Raw genomic sequence first — 12,262 nt, forward strand, 5'->3', positions numbered from 1 at the left:
GTATGCTACTCGAGCGGACACAGATAAAGCGTTTCATAAACGCGAGAGGGATATTAATGAACTCCTCTCTTGTTCAGCAGGAGGATATGGAGGAGCTGCTGGGACTGTTGGCACTGGTGCTCAAACAGGAGCTTTAGGGGCTGGAGGTTATGGAGCTGGTAAGAGCTTTTTAAGGTCATTCATACAAGGACAATTATTTGCACGCTTACAAGTATGCCGATCTGTACACTTAATTAGAAAAGCACTTAACAAGATTTTCAGCAATAACAATTGTATAATGTAGCAAGTCAGAGTAATGTCATTGCAATTTGTATCACTGCCTTTACAAAAAAGTACTGTGGTGGTACCATGGTAAGTGTTGTAATGACGGTACTAAATCATGGCACTTTAAAATACACCATAGTAAAGTTTAACATATGCATATACCATAGTATACACTATATACTATGATTCAAAAGCAAGATTTTGTAATGTTGCAAAATGTTGTAATGTAGAATTTTGTAAGGAAAACATTTTAGAAGGTTTAAAAAAGTTAATATCAACGCTGCATTTATTTGATTAACAAATACAGTCAAATTAGTAATATTATGAAATATTACATTTTAAAAAACTCTGTTCTATGTTAATATATTTCAAAATGTAATTTATTCCTGTGATCAAAGCTGAATTTTCAGCATCATTACTCCAGTCTTCAGTGTCACATGATCCTTCAGAAATCAGTATAATATGATTTCAGAGTTTAATATGAGTTTAATATGAGTTTAATATGAGTTTATGCTCAAGAAACATTTATTAGTATTATAAATGTTGAAAACAGTTGTGTGCAATAGCTTTATATTTGTTTGGAAACCTTGAAACATTTTATTTTCCAGGATTCTTTGATAAATAGAATGTTTGAAAGAACAGCATTTATTTGAAATATAAATATTTTGTAAGATTTTTTGTAACATAATAACCTCATATGTTTGAATGGTATTTACTATACATTATTATATGTGTAAAATAAATGTTGGTACCTTATTATATTTAAGCATTAATACTTGGAAGTGACAATAAAACCTAACAGATCTGCTATTAATATTTCCAAAATATTTCCAAAATTATATTGATTGATTCAAGCACCAGTGTATATATATTTATTACATGGCTTGGTTGAATTTGAATGTAGTATGCGGTCTGTTATTTCTTGATAACAGACCGCATATATATATATATATATATATATATATATATATATATATATATATATATATATATATATATATATATATAAACTGGTGGTTTTTTGTTTAATGACTTTAAATGAAGATTTTCCAGTTCACCGAGATGTAATTCTCAGTGGACTTATCTGGTTTAGGAGGGTTTCCACCAGCTCCTAATATAACATATTATTGGCAAAAATTTAAACAATATATCTCAACAGAACATTAGTCCGAGGTCCCAGTGCCTAGAGTTGATCAGAGTATTCTTGATTCTATGTTTTCAAATAAGTAAGACTATTGCCACGTTTCTTCAGTACACTTTTATATATAGACTACTGGCTTTTACCTATGATCAGAATATCTTTTTTTTTCTTTTTCTTTTTGTTGATGAAATGAGTGGGCGACCTGATTGTTTTCAGCCCAGCTGACAAAATGGTTGTAAACTTACATCAGTGCTACTCAAACAATGGGGCATCAGCGCTGATTATGTTATTGGAACACAGGCAATACAATATGTGGAAATCTTGGCGCCTACCAAGTGCAACTGGACCCATTCTGATACTGAAATGTAAATATTGTTGCTTTCTCTGTCAAACCAAGCACTATTGGTGCATTAGCCCCATTCGGGTATAATTGAATTTCCTAAAGCAGCGCCGATTCCAGCGACATGTTTGGAGAGATAAGGAATTAAACAAATGTAACCAGGCTCGATAAACTTTGGAGCAGCTCACTGGCTCCTATGAGAAAGACCTTTTCACTCTGAAAGAGCTTATAAACTCCCCGATATCAGATTTTGCAGTGGAAGTTGTCTTTGGCTTTGATTGTTGGAGTGAAGAAGGAGATAAATTGTCTAATCTTTCGCTTTTCATCTTTGAGGTAAAAATACTTAACAGATCTGAGGAAAAGCAGACGGCATTCGGACCCCAGGCCTCACATATAGCTGATGTGGAGCACATGACCTAGCATGACCAGAATCCTCAGAAAACACTGTATTTGAGATTAAATTGGATGTAAAGTAGTATCTGAATGTGCTCAGTGCCCGCAGTTCAATTCAAAATCAATCATTGCTGTGTGTTCCTGTATTTCACTCAAATGGTAGATAATGGGAACACAAAAAAAAAAATCTTAAAAAAAAAAAAAACAGTTATGGCTGTCAAACAAAAACCATACAAATAAAGTAAAATATCCTGATTTCAATAAAGTGCAAAAAACTTTTACAGAAAATTTCCTTAAATGTTTTACAGAAAAACAATGTTATTTACATTTGTATTTTACAGCTATTTCCTGAATTATCACGATCAAACACCTTCACTGTAAAGAAACCGCATAAAAATAGTCCAATGACTGTCAGAAATGGCTGCCATACAAAAAACAAATAATTATTGTAAAATATCCTAATTTAAATAGATGCAAAAGACTTTTTACAGAAATCTTCATTAAACTTTTTAACAGAAACACAGTTCACATATATTTCCAGAATTTTTACTGACAAACACATTCGCTGTAAAAACTGAATCTCTTGCAGTTAACTACATGCATGATTTATTGAGACTATACTGCAACTACACAGTTACTATCAGTTTAATAAAGCAACATGCAGCAAATCATCAGTGTTTCTCTGCTCATCCTGGACTGAAACACAGGCTCTACTCTCCAGCACAATGCTGACACACAAAACAGCCCATTCAGAAACACTTTACATCCCAACATCTCTCAAGATCTCAGCATGTTCCCTTTTTACAATCCAGACTTTATTTCTTTCATACTAACATTCTTATTAGGAATTAACAGAGGTTTAGAAGTTGATGTTTTATTAAAAATAATTAAGTTTGATGTCACCATTTTGGTAATCAGTGTTTGCTTTAGTTGGGCTCTTGACCCTTCGTTTTTTCTCTGGTTGCTTTAACTGTGTGTCTCTGATACATATTTGTTATTGTAGAAATCAAGGAATAGAAACTCAAATCAGATGATGGTCATCATGTAGTGGCCTAGTTTATTGATACCACCTGAAGTCTAATATCTGATTAAATCTTAGTTGTTAATTTTGCATGCTAATACTGCTGTAGGAAATATTGTAGTGCTGATACTCTAAAAAAATGTATTAGTCTAATGTAACATTTTAAAATGTTTTGACAGGATCACACTCATCAAGAATCAGCGTATGAATCGCAACAATGGTGACAATGAAAAAAAATCAACTCTGAACTCATCACAAAAAAGCTTTGTTGATTGTCACGATTGTTGAGATTCATATGTTGATTCTTTATGTCTCTATACTCTTAAATAAATAAACCAGATCAAAACATTTCTGTTTAATGTATTTTTTAAAATTTCTGAATATCGTATTGTTATAATACTATATAATACTATAAAGGGTCTGTATGAAAAATACAGTACATTTTCTGTATAAAAAATGTGAATTACTCCATGGAATTTGTCATTAATGTCACAATACCTAAAATGACATCTGAATTTTCAATTTACAGATATTATTTGTAATTTTACAGAGGTTTGAGTATAATTTAAAATTAAAGAAAATTATCGTCCAAAAAATCAGTTATTTTCTGCAAAATTAGGATTTTTTTACAGTGTAGGAGTACACCTATCCTGTGCCAGCAGAACTCTGCAGAAAGCTACACAGATTTTCACAGAATTTGAACCCCCATTAATTTATTGACCACCAGTTGTGCATGTTCCCTGACCCTTGTATGTTCATTTATTAAATAAATCTGTAAGATTTTACCTTAATGCTGTGGAAATATAAACCAGAAGACAGAAAACAACAAGTGCAGTGCTGAAAAGGGGCGGGGCTACACAAGGTCTATACAGTACAAAGGCAAACATTTTTTGTTTAAATGGGTCTACCTGACCAGATAAAAATGTAGTTATCTCTCCTTTTGCCAAATAGGTATAAAAACTTCAACACCCATAATGCACTGGGCATGTTTCCTTCCAAGGCCCCTCCCACCAGTCTGCTATGGATATGGGTAAACTGTCAAAAAACTTTTTTGAGTAGATAATAATTCTTAATTTTCAAACTTCTTTATAATCAAACTTTTAATCATAATGGTGTCAACTTGTATTGTTCTTGAGTGCAATAATTTACTCGAGTAAAAAAGAGTAAACATTTATTTGGAGTGAATTGCTTTCGGTTTTCACTGAAGGGTCCAGTGCATTGTAGGCAACGAATTGTAAATACGTAGAGAACATCGCAACGGAAAATCCGAAAAACCTCCATGTTTGTATTCAACATTTCAAACTGGATGACTATGAACATAGTGTTTTAGGGTAAACGGAGGGGAAACCTAAATGAAACTACCATTCTGTCAGTTTTGCCTAACCCCCGATGCAAAATGCCTTCGCGTACAGGAAAGAAAGCTGTTGTCATAGACTTCCATTTTTACCATAACGCTCTCTTAAAATGTAGACAAAGCATGATACAATTTTCAGTAATAAACCTGGTCTTACAATAACTGTTTTGTTAATAACCCTTTCTCGATCCGACTGTCCGTGGGTAGGAATACAAAAATGTGGAAGTATAATCTGTAGTTTTCAAGCCCTGGAGCTGTCAAAATCGGTTTGTGTAATTATATATTTAAGTGCTGATTAATAATAATTATCTACATAGTGTTAGGATAAGGGTTTGGTTTAGGGTTAGTTGCATGTAATTATGCACAATTTAAAGTTAATATTATAGTAACTATATGTAACATACAAGGGCACTGTATAATTAAGTGCTACTTTTAACAAAGTTAATAATCTAGGAAAGAATTAGGGAAAACATTGAATGTAACATTGAAATGGCAAACATTGAATGTAACTTTAATCAGACAAAATAAAAAATAAAAAATAAAATCAAAGTAGAGTGGCGGCCTCTTACAGATGACTGTTGCATCAACTAAAACAAAACAACAACATAAAGTCAAGGCCTGGTCCACTCTCGGCTTCCACTGTCGTCCCTCCTCATTTTATCATTACGGAGCTCCTCCGTGGGACTAGAGACCAGTGTGTCATGATAGCTGTCGCTCATTAACATTCACTCCACCAACCTTGCTCCACTCTGACAACTCTCTATTCCACCCCCCACCCCTGGAGTAGGAATGTTACTCTAACTTTAAGGGTTAAAACATTATAGAGTGTTAAGCCTGGTTTATACTCGCCAGATCCGCTTTAGCACAGGTGTGTGTGGAAAAAATGACAAAAAAAATCTACTTGGACGTCCCAGAATCGACCCTAAATCAGCTGGACCACCTGGCGATAGAGTCTCCATCTCTCAGTAGCTGTCGTGAGAGTGCATTAGTCACACGATAGAGCTCATCCAGAATGTGAATAGCACAGAGCGACCTGACCAGAGGAAGAGATGGCGGGCGAGTTGTGACATGCATCGTGAGCGCACGCTGCCTTGGCGGTTGATGTACACAACCGTCGCAGTGTTGTCCATCCGGACCTGTGCTTGCCCTGAAACAGAAACTGGCACAGAGTGAGCAGCACTGCCAACAACTCCAGGCAATTGATATGTCACTGCAGTCAAGGTCCTGTCCAGGAGCCAGAGGCTGTGTGCCCATTGCATACAGCACCCCAGCTCAAGAGGCATCCGTTGTGACAACAACATGCCTGGACACTTGTTCTAAGGGCACTCCTTGTTCTGCACAGGGGAGAACTTGCGCTTTTCCCAGTTGCAGAGGTGGGTAATCCAGGGACCAAAGAGTAAAAGACCTGCCATATGATTATTCCACCCATGAACTCATGTGCATGTGGCACTTTAATGATGGTCAGTTGGTACTAAGGGGCTCAACCATGCATAGCTTCACCAGCTAACCAGTCTAAAGGTAGAGGTTGCCAGAACATTGCATGCATGTTTTTCAAATGTCCCATACATCCCTGGTCCTCTGAGCATTGGATAATCAAAAAAAGAGAGAGTTGTAAAAATGTAAGTGCATGTACATTTAAAAAGACAAGTTCATTAAACCTGAGACCATACATAGGACAAGCCGTTTGGAGTATTGATGGATGCAGGGGTGCCGCTGGGATTTCTGGACCCCATGGCTAACTTTTCTACATCAGTGGAATGGGTCCCCTGTCTGACCCGATTCACACAATTCTTTAAGATCCTATAATATTTACTTTATCCTGGAGAGGACAATCAAAATTTTCTCAAAGCAATTTGTTTTTACTGACCATTTATTTACTATGAAAACTTTTCTAGCATTTAGGCCCACTTTGGCTAAAACATCTGGCAATTAAAAAGCTGTAAATGGGTTCTTTATGGTTCACAACTGTATATTTGTTATTTGACTTATAGTTCTTCTATAATACCGATTTATTTCAGTTGATAGCATAAATTATACAGTAAATGAAAGATCGTTTGCTTCCCCTAGCCATCTGCTCTACTATAAGAAGTTTTATAATGGGGTAGCAACTATAATCAAAAGGTCATCAGCAAAGAATGTGTATGATTCAAGTGCCTGATAGTACGACATCATGGTTTATAATTTCCAGTGTACCTATAGTAAATCTTGGGATTACTTATAAGCCTTCAGAGACTGTATTGAAAAACATCTACTCTATGCACGGCGACTCCTGTGAACACATACAGCGAAAAAAGATACCTGGTGTTTAATTAAAGCAATATGATGGCTGAGACGAGTGATATGAGTCATGAGCTTGACTCATGCAAGGCCTTGAAAAACCGAGCTAATTGTGAAGCCTGTCATCATTGTTGTGATGAACTGTTGAAATTGGAGAGGGTAACTTTTGGAAACCATCAGATAGTCCCAGTGCCTAAAGCAAAGGAGGATTCTTTGTTACTTCCCACTGCCAACGCTGTACAAAATGGGTGACAAAATGGCTCATTTTGGGTGAATAGCAACTTCTTGTCACATAGCTTGCATGACCTGAAACTGTGGGCGGTTTTCTTCATTGCACATGTGTGTGAGTTTGATCTTATAAACATCATGCTTAGATGTTGACGAGGAAAGATTTGGCTCGCAACACTTTTTGCATTGAATTTATTCGATTGATTTTGCCATGGCTAAACAGGCAGCTGCATTTTATTTAGTCACCTGATCTCAAAACCAGACATCGTTTTGATCTGTACATAAACCAGAACAGCATAACCCTGAAAAAGTATGTCAGGTTTTGCTTTCCACATGCTTTTCTATCGTATCAGTGAGAGGAGCCAGTTTGTTTCCGACTTGAAAGGGAGCGAGGGGTAAATGCAGAGAGAATGAAGGGTGTGGGCCAAGCAGATGAGCTGGGAAGAGCCAGCCAGTCTTGTGAAGCACATGTGCTTTTCATTAGCTGGCTCAGACCTGTCCTCAAACTGCTCGCTTCTGGCCTCTGATTGTGAATAATGGCTGATCCTCATGTTGCAGAGTCCACACTGACATCCTCCAACTCCCGCAGGAGCCACGCATCACTTCCTGTGCTTGTCCCCAGGTGCAGACAATATGCTCCTAAAGTGAAATTTGCAAACAAGTCCTTAGAGTTCATTCTCACTCCTGATGATACGGTTGTATGTTAACGTTGAGCCATGTCACAGTCGAACGGTTTCAAGATGCTGAAGATCACTTTTCGTTACATCAGTCTTGCGCAACCGCTTTGGAAGAACACAGTTCCAAAAAACAAAACAGCTTTTCACAACAATGTGCTCCTCATCTTAACAGTGTTCTACTATTAGAGTATGATTTAGCATAAAACAAGAGGTCTTTCCTTCTTAGTTCCCTTCCTGAATAGTGACACACAGCCATAAAACATATGCATGCATCATTAATAGAAGAAGAGATGTGTGTAAAGTGTGGACGATGGAAATAAATAACCAATAAGTAAAAGGAGGGAAAAAGGCAACAGATCTTATTGGGTCCGGGGGGGGGGAGGTAATGGGGACAGCATGTTTTCATGAGACAAAGTTATTCCCCAAATACATTTTCAAAGACTTGTTGACAATGCTTTTCCCATTTCTTAAAACATGAACTGTTCACGCATGGATACTTTTGGATGAGTGCCATGTAGATGTTGTCCTATGACATGAATATTATATTTAATAATTTCAAGATATATATATATATATATATATATATATATATATATATATATATATTTTTTTTTTAATTTCTGGGAATGAATTAAGTAATTATAGCCATTCAACATTTCAGTACAATTGAAATAATTTTTAACATTTAATAAGCTTTACAAAATAGAACGACTTTCAATTCAAGTGAACTGAAAACAATCTTCATATAAACTCATTTAATAAATATTCACATAATAATAGCAATATTTAAATGTACATAATAAATGTTACATTTAGAAGCTGTGCTTTTAATATAGCAGGGCTCAACGTATATGATTTTTTTTTTTTACAGGCCCTACAAAAAAAAAAAAATGTTTTTGACCCATGTAACCTTCGTAAAGTTTTTTTCAATAAATAAGGTCATGACATCAACATTTTAAATACCACAGTTCTCGATTTCAGTTTTTACACCACAACTTAAACTATTAGCCTAACTAATCTGGCCATGGTTTCACAGACAGGGCTTAGATTAAGCCAGGACATTTCCCAGTGGGCATATGATGTCAATTTAGCATCAATATGACATCAAACATTATGTCAAAATGACGTCACGAAATATGTCAAAAATGAAAGTCATATTGACGTCAAAGTGTCAATGTCAATTTGATGTCAAGATTTTGACCTCTGCTGATGTGATTAATTGAGTGATGATTGGCCAATATTGAAGCCACCTGATATTAACAAGCAGAATCACTGAAGAAGAAAATCACAATTTTTAGTTACCATTTTGGTGATCAATGTTGTCTTTAGTTGGGCTCTTGACCCTAAAGATTCTGACTTTAAAGTTTGTTTGGCTGCTGAAACTGAGTGGTGAACAGATGAACAAAGAGTAATGGTTATCCAATGGTGTTGGTTATGATTTAACATAATCATCATTTAACCTGAATCACTGAACTCATTTACAGCCTAACTTCTGACTTAGATTTATATTGATAACAGCATCATTGTATTCTATGACATATGATCCTGAATTTAATCCAACAATTTAATCCAAAGGATTTCCTAAAAGTTGTTGTGATAAAACAGTTATGTATTTTAGGCACACACAGACATCTAGAATCAGTTTATGAATCTCAACAATGGTGACAAACAGAATATTCAATTAGGAAAAGGAAATTACTAAAATAAATCAGATCATAATTTATTCATACCGCAATGCATGATGGGAGCCATGAATGAGTTTTGATTGGTGGCGCCCAGAATTCACTGCAACTTAATACTGTCACCATTGTTGAGATTCACAGGCTGATTATTGATGTCAGTGTGTCTAATTAAAATAATTTTTCAAAGTCTTCTGATCAGAACAGCTTTTGAGAAATATTTTGAATTATATTGAAAATGCTGATAGTTGTTTGCTATAGAATCACAATGTTGCTGTAATTAACAAGATAAAGACACTCTAAATGATTTTAGTGATTTAGGTCAGGTGATGATTATGTTAAAACACAACCAACACCACCTGATCACCTTTTCTCAATGTTCATCTGGCAGTGACATTCAGCCAAACAAAATTGAAGTATTAATAGTTTAGGAGTCAAGACCCCAAATAAAGCAAACACTGATCCCCAAAATGGTGGCTTAAAAATTTTATTTTCTCCTTCAGTGATTCTGCTTGTTAACATCAGGTGGCTTCAATAGTGGCCAATCATCACTCAATTAATCACATCAGCAGAGGTCAAAATCTTGACATCGACACTTTGACATCAATATGACTTTCATTTTTGACCTATTTCGTGACGTCATTTTGACATATTGTTTGATGTCATATTGATGTTAAATGGTAAATGGACTGCATTTATATAGCGCTTTCACAGACCCAATGGCCACCAAAGCGCTTTACAAATTGCCTCACATTCACCCATTCACGCACTCATTCATAAACCGACGGCGGTGTCAGCCATGCAAGGCGCCATCCAGCTCGTCGGGAGCAGCCGGGCTTAGGTGTCTTGCTCATGGACACCTCGACACTTGGTCAGGTGGAACCGGGGATCGAACCACCAACCTTTCGGTTTGTAGACAACCTACATGAACCACTGAACCACTGCCAGCAGTAATAAAATACCAGCAGTAATAAAATAAAATAAACAAATTACAAGCAATTGCAAAAATAAACACAATACAACAAAGAACAAAGTATTTCTTTCAGGTAAGAAGTACTAAAAAAAGTTGTTACAGAAACTGATACTAAATCAAATGTAAAACAACACAGCATAATTTTCTCTGTATAAATTAACTTTGGATGAAACCTTATTAAAGCTACAAAATTCATTCAGTCAAGAGCAGTGAGTGATTTTCTTTTTTTCCTTGGCTCTATGATTAACATTAAAGTCACCATGAAATAAAAACTCATATTTTCTTAATGGAATGTTGCTGTGTTTTTTCTAAATTATTTATCTGTGTGCATTATTATTATTTTAAATTCATGCGCCATCATAATCTTGAATCAAATGAACATTCCCTCAATCTTGCAGTCACATCTCTTCTCTTCTTTGATGATGTGTTTACTGCTGCAAGCGAGGGGCAATTTGTCACTCACATGAGATTCACCAATAGGAAACCACAACCATAAATGTTTTCTTGTTCCAGAAACCATTTCATGCCTGTATGAATTAAGTTATCTTTAGCGTCTTATCACGCTGGAATGGTTTAAAAGCACTTGAACGAATGATTGGCTGATCATAGGATTGGCTTGCATGTGGACCATCCTTGGTCAGCCACTCTCTCTCGCTTCGCGGAGCTTATTGGAGTTAATTGTGTTCAGTGTTGGGAAAGTTACTTTGGAAACAAGTTACCTTGTTTAAAATGTGATAAGTAGTGTGACATTTCAATTACTTTATTAATGTAACTGATTTCATTTTATGACATTTTTAAATTTCTAACACATTTTTTTTTTGACGGTTAATCATTTTCAAACATTTAAACCAGGCAGGGTTAACCTTAAAGTACTACTTAACACTGATTACTGTCAGAATTTCAAAATCCTTCATCACTTGAATTAAGATTATAATAATTGAATTTTAGACCACAGCTACCACAAAATCAGCACTTCTTTTTACTTTGAGATCATTCTGAGGTTAAATACAGATTTAAAATCATAATAAGAAATAGTTTAATTCACTGTTTTTAAAATCAAATCTTTGCATAGCTATTTCCAGCACTGGAACGCATGTTTATCCCTCACCATGGTGGCAACTTTCAGACAGGTTAGCCTAAAGCTTTCGGCGGCAATGTGGATTAATGTAATTGGAAGATGTGCACAGCAAAAACTCCAGTGTTAAATTAACTCTCCTGCGAGTTTACTTAGCTGCAGACTCAAGAGTGTTAGGGGGCTTTTCCACTGGGCTCGTTTGCTGCGGTCCGAGCCCGAGCGCGTTTGTTCCCGGCGCCCCCCGCAGCGTTGGTCTGGTTTCACACTCAACTTGATTCTATCGAACTCTGGTGCGTTTGCGTGCATCTTACGTCATTGCAAACGTGCACGGCGCATGACAGAAAACACGACGCGGTCAATATATTCTGTTTTTTATTAATTTGGTGCCATTATTCATAGCTGAGTAAACAACCCAGGTTAACTGTGTGTGTGTGTGTGTGTGTGTGTGTGTGTTTCGTATAAGCTGTTTTTCCGCTGCTTGCAAATGGACTCTTTTGAGGAGACAGTGGATTTCCATTAATTTGTTGCCCTGATTGCACGCACTATGCGCGAATACACTGCAGACTCACTCTTGCTCGTATCCAGGGTAAATCTTCATCCCTTACGTGTGTTTTATTTAACTAAATACATCATAATCGACTAAAACGCATGCGCAGGATACTTTATTTCCTGAACAAGTGCGCACCCGAGTCCGTGTAGTTTTCACATACACGCGAATCGCAGCACGGTTCGGGAGCAACCGAACTCAGACCACCTCCTCCAGGTAGTCTCGGGTTCGGTACCCCAGTGCGCACCCGGGTCCCATGACAGGGTTCACATTAGCGATTTTTCATGCGAACC

The 12,262-nt window shown here is 36.3% G+C and overlaps 1 protein-coding gene across 6 annotated transcripts in view; it reads left to right on the forward strand.

The window, feature by feature from the left end:
* Positions 1 to 12,262, forward strand: part of elna (elastin a) — a 97,347-nt gene that overhangs the window by 17,702 nt on the left and 67,383 nt on the right. For 5 of the 6 annotated variants that reach the window (XM_077207519.1, XM_077207516.1, XM_077207518.1 and 2 more), the window contains exon 4: positions 78 to 158. In XM_077207519.1, coding sequence (XP_077063634.1) covers positions 78 to 158 — 81 coding nt within the window. The remainder of the gene's footprint in view (positions 1 to 77; positions 159 to 12,262) is intronic. The other variant, XM_077207517.1, reaches the window with a different exon arrangement.

The sequence above is a fragment of the Siphateles boraxobius genome, unplaced genomic scaffold (assembly GCF_051911475.1).
Source record: "Siphateles boraxobius isolate OS27281-9 unplaced genomic scaffold, OSU_SipBor_1 6, whole genome shotgun sequence".
NCBI classification, from domain to species: domain Eukaryota; kingdom Metazoa; phylum Chordata; class Actinopteri; order Cypriniformes; family Leuciscidae; genus Siphateles; species Siphateles boraxobius.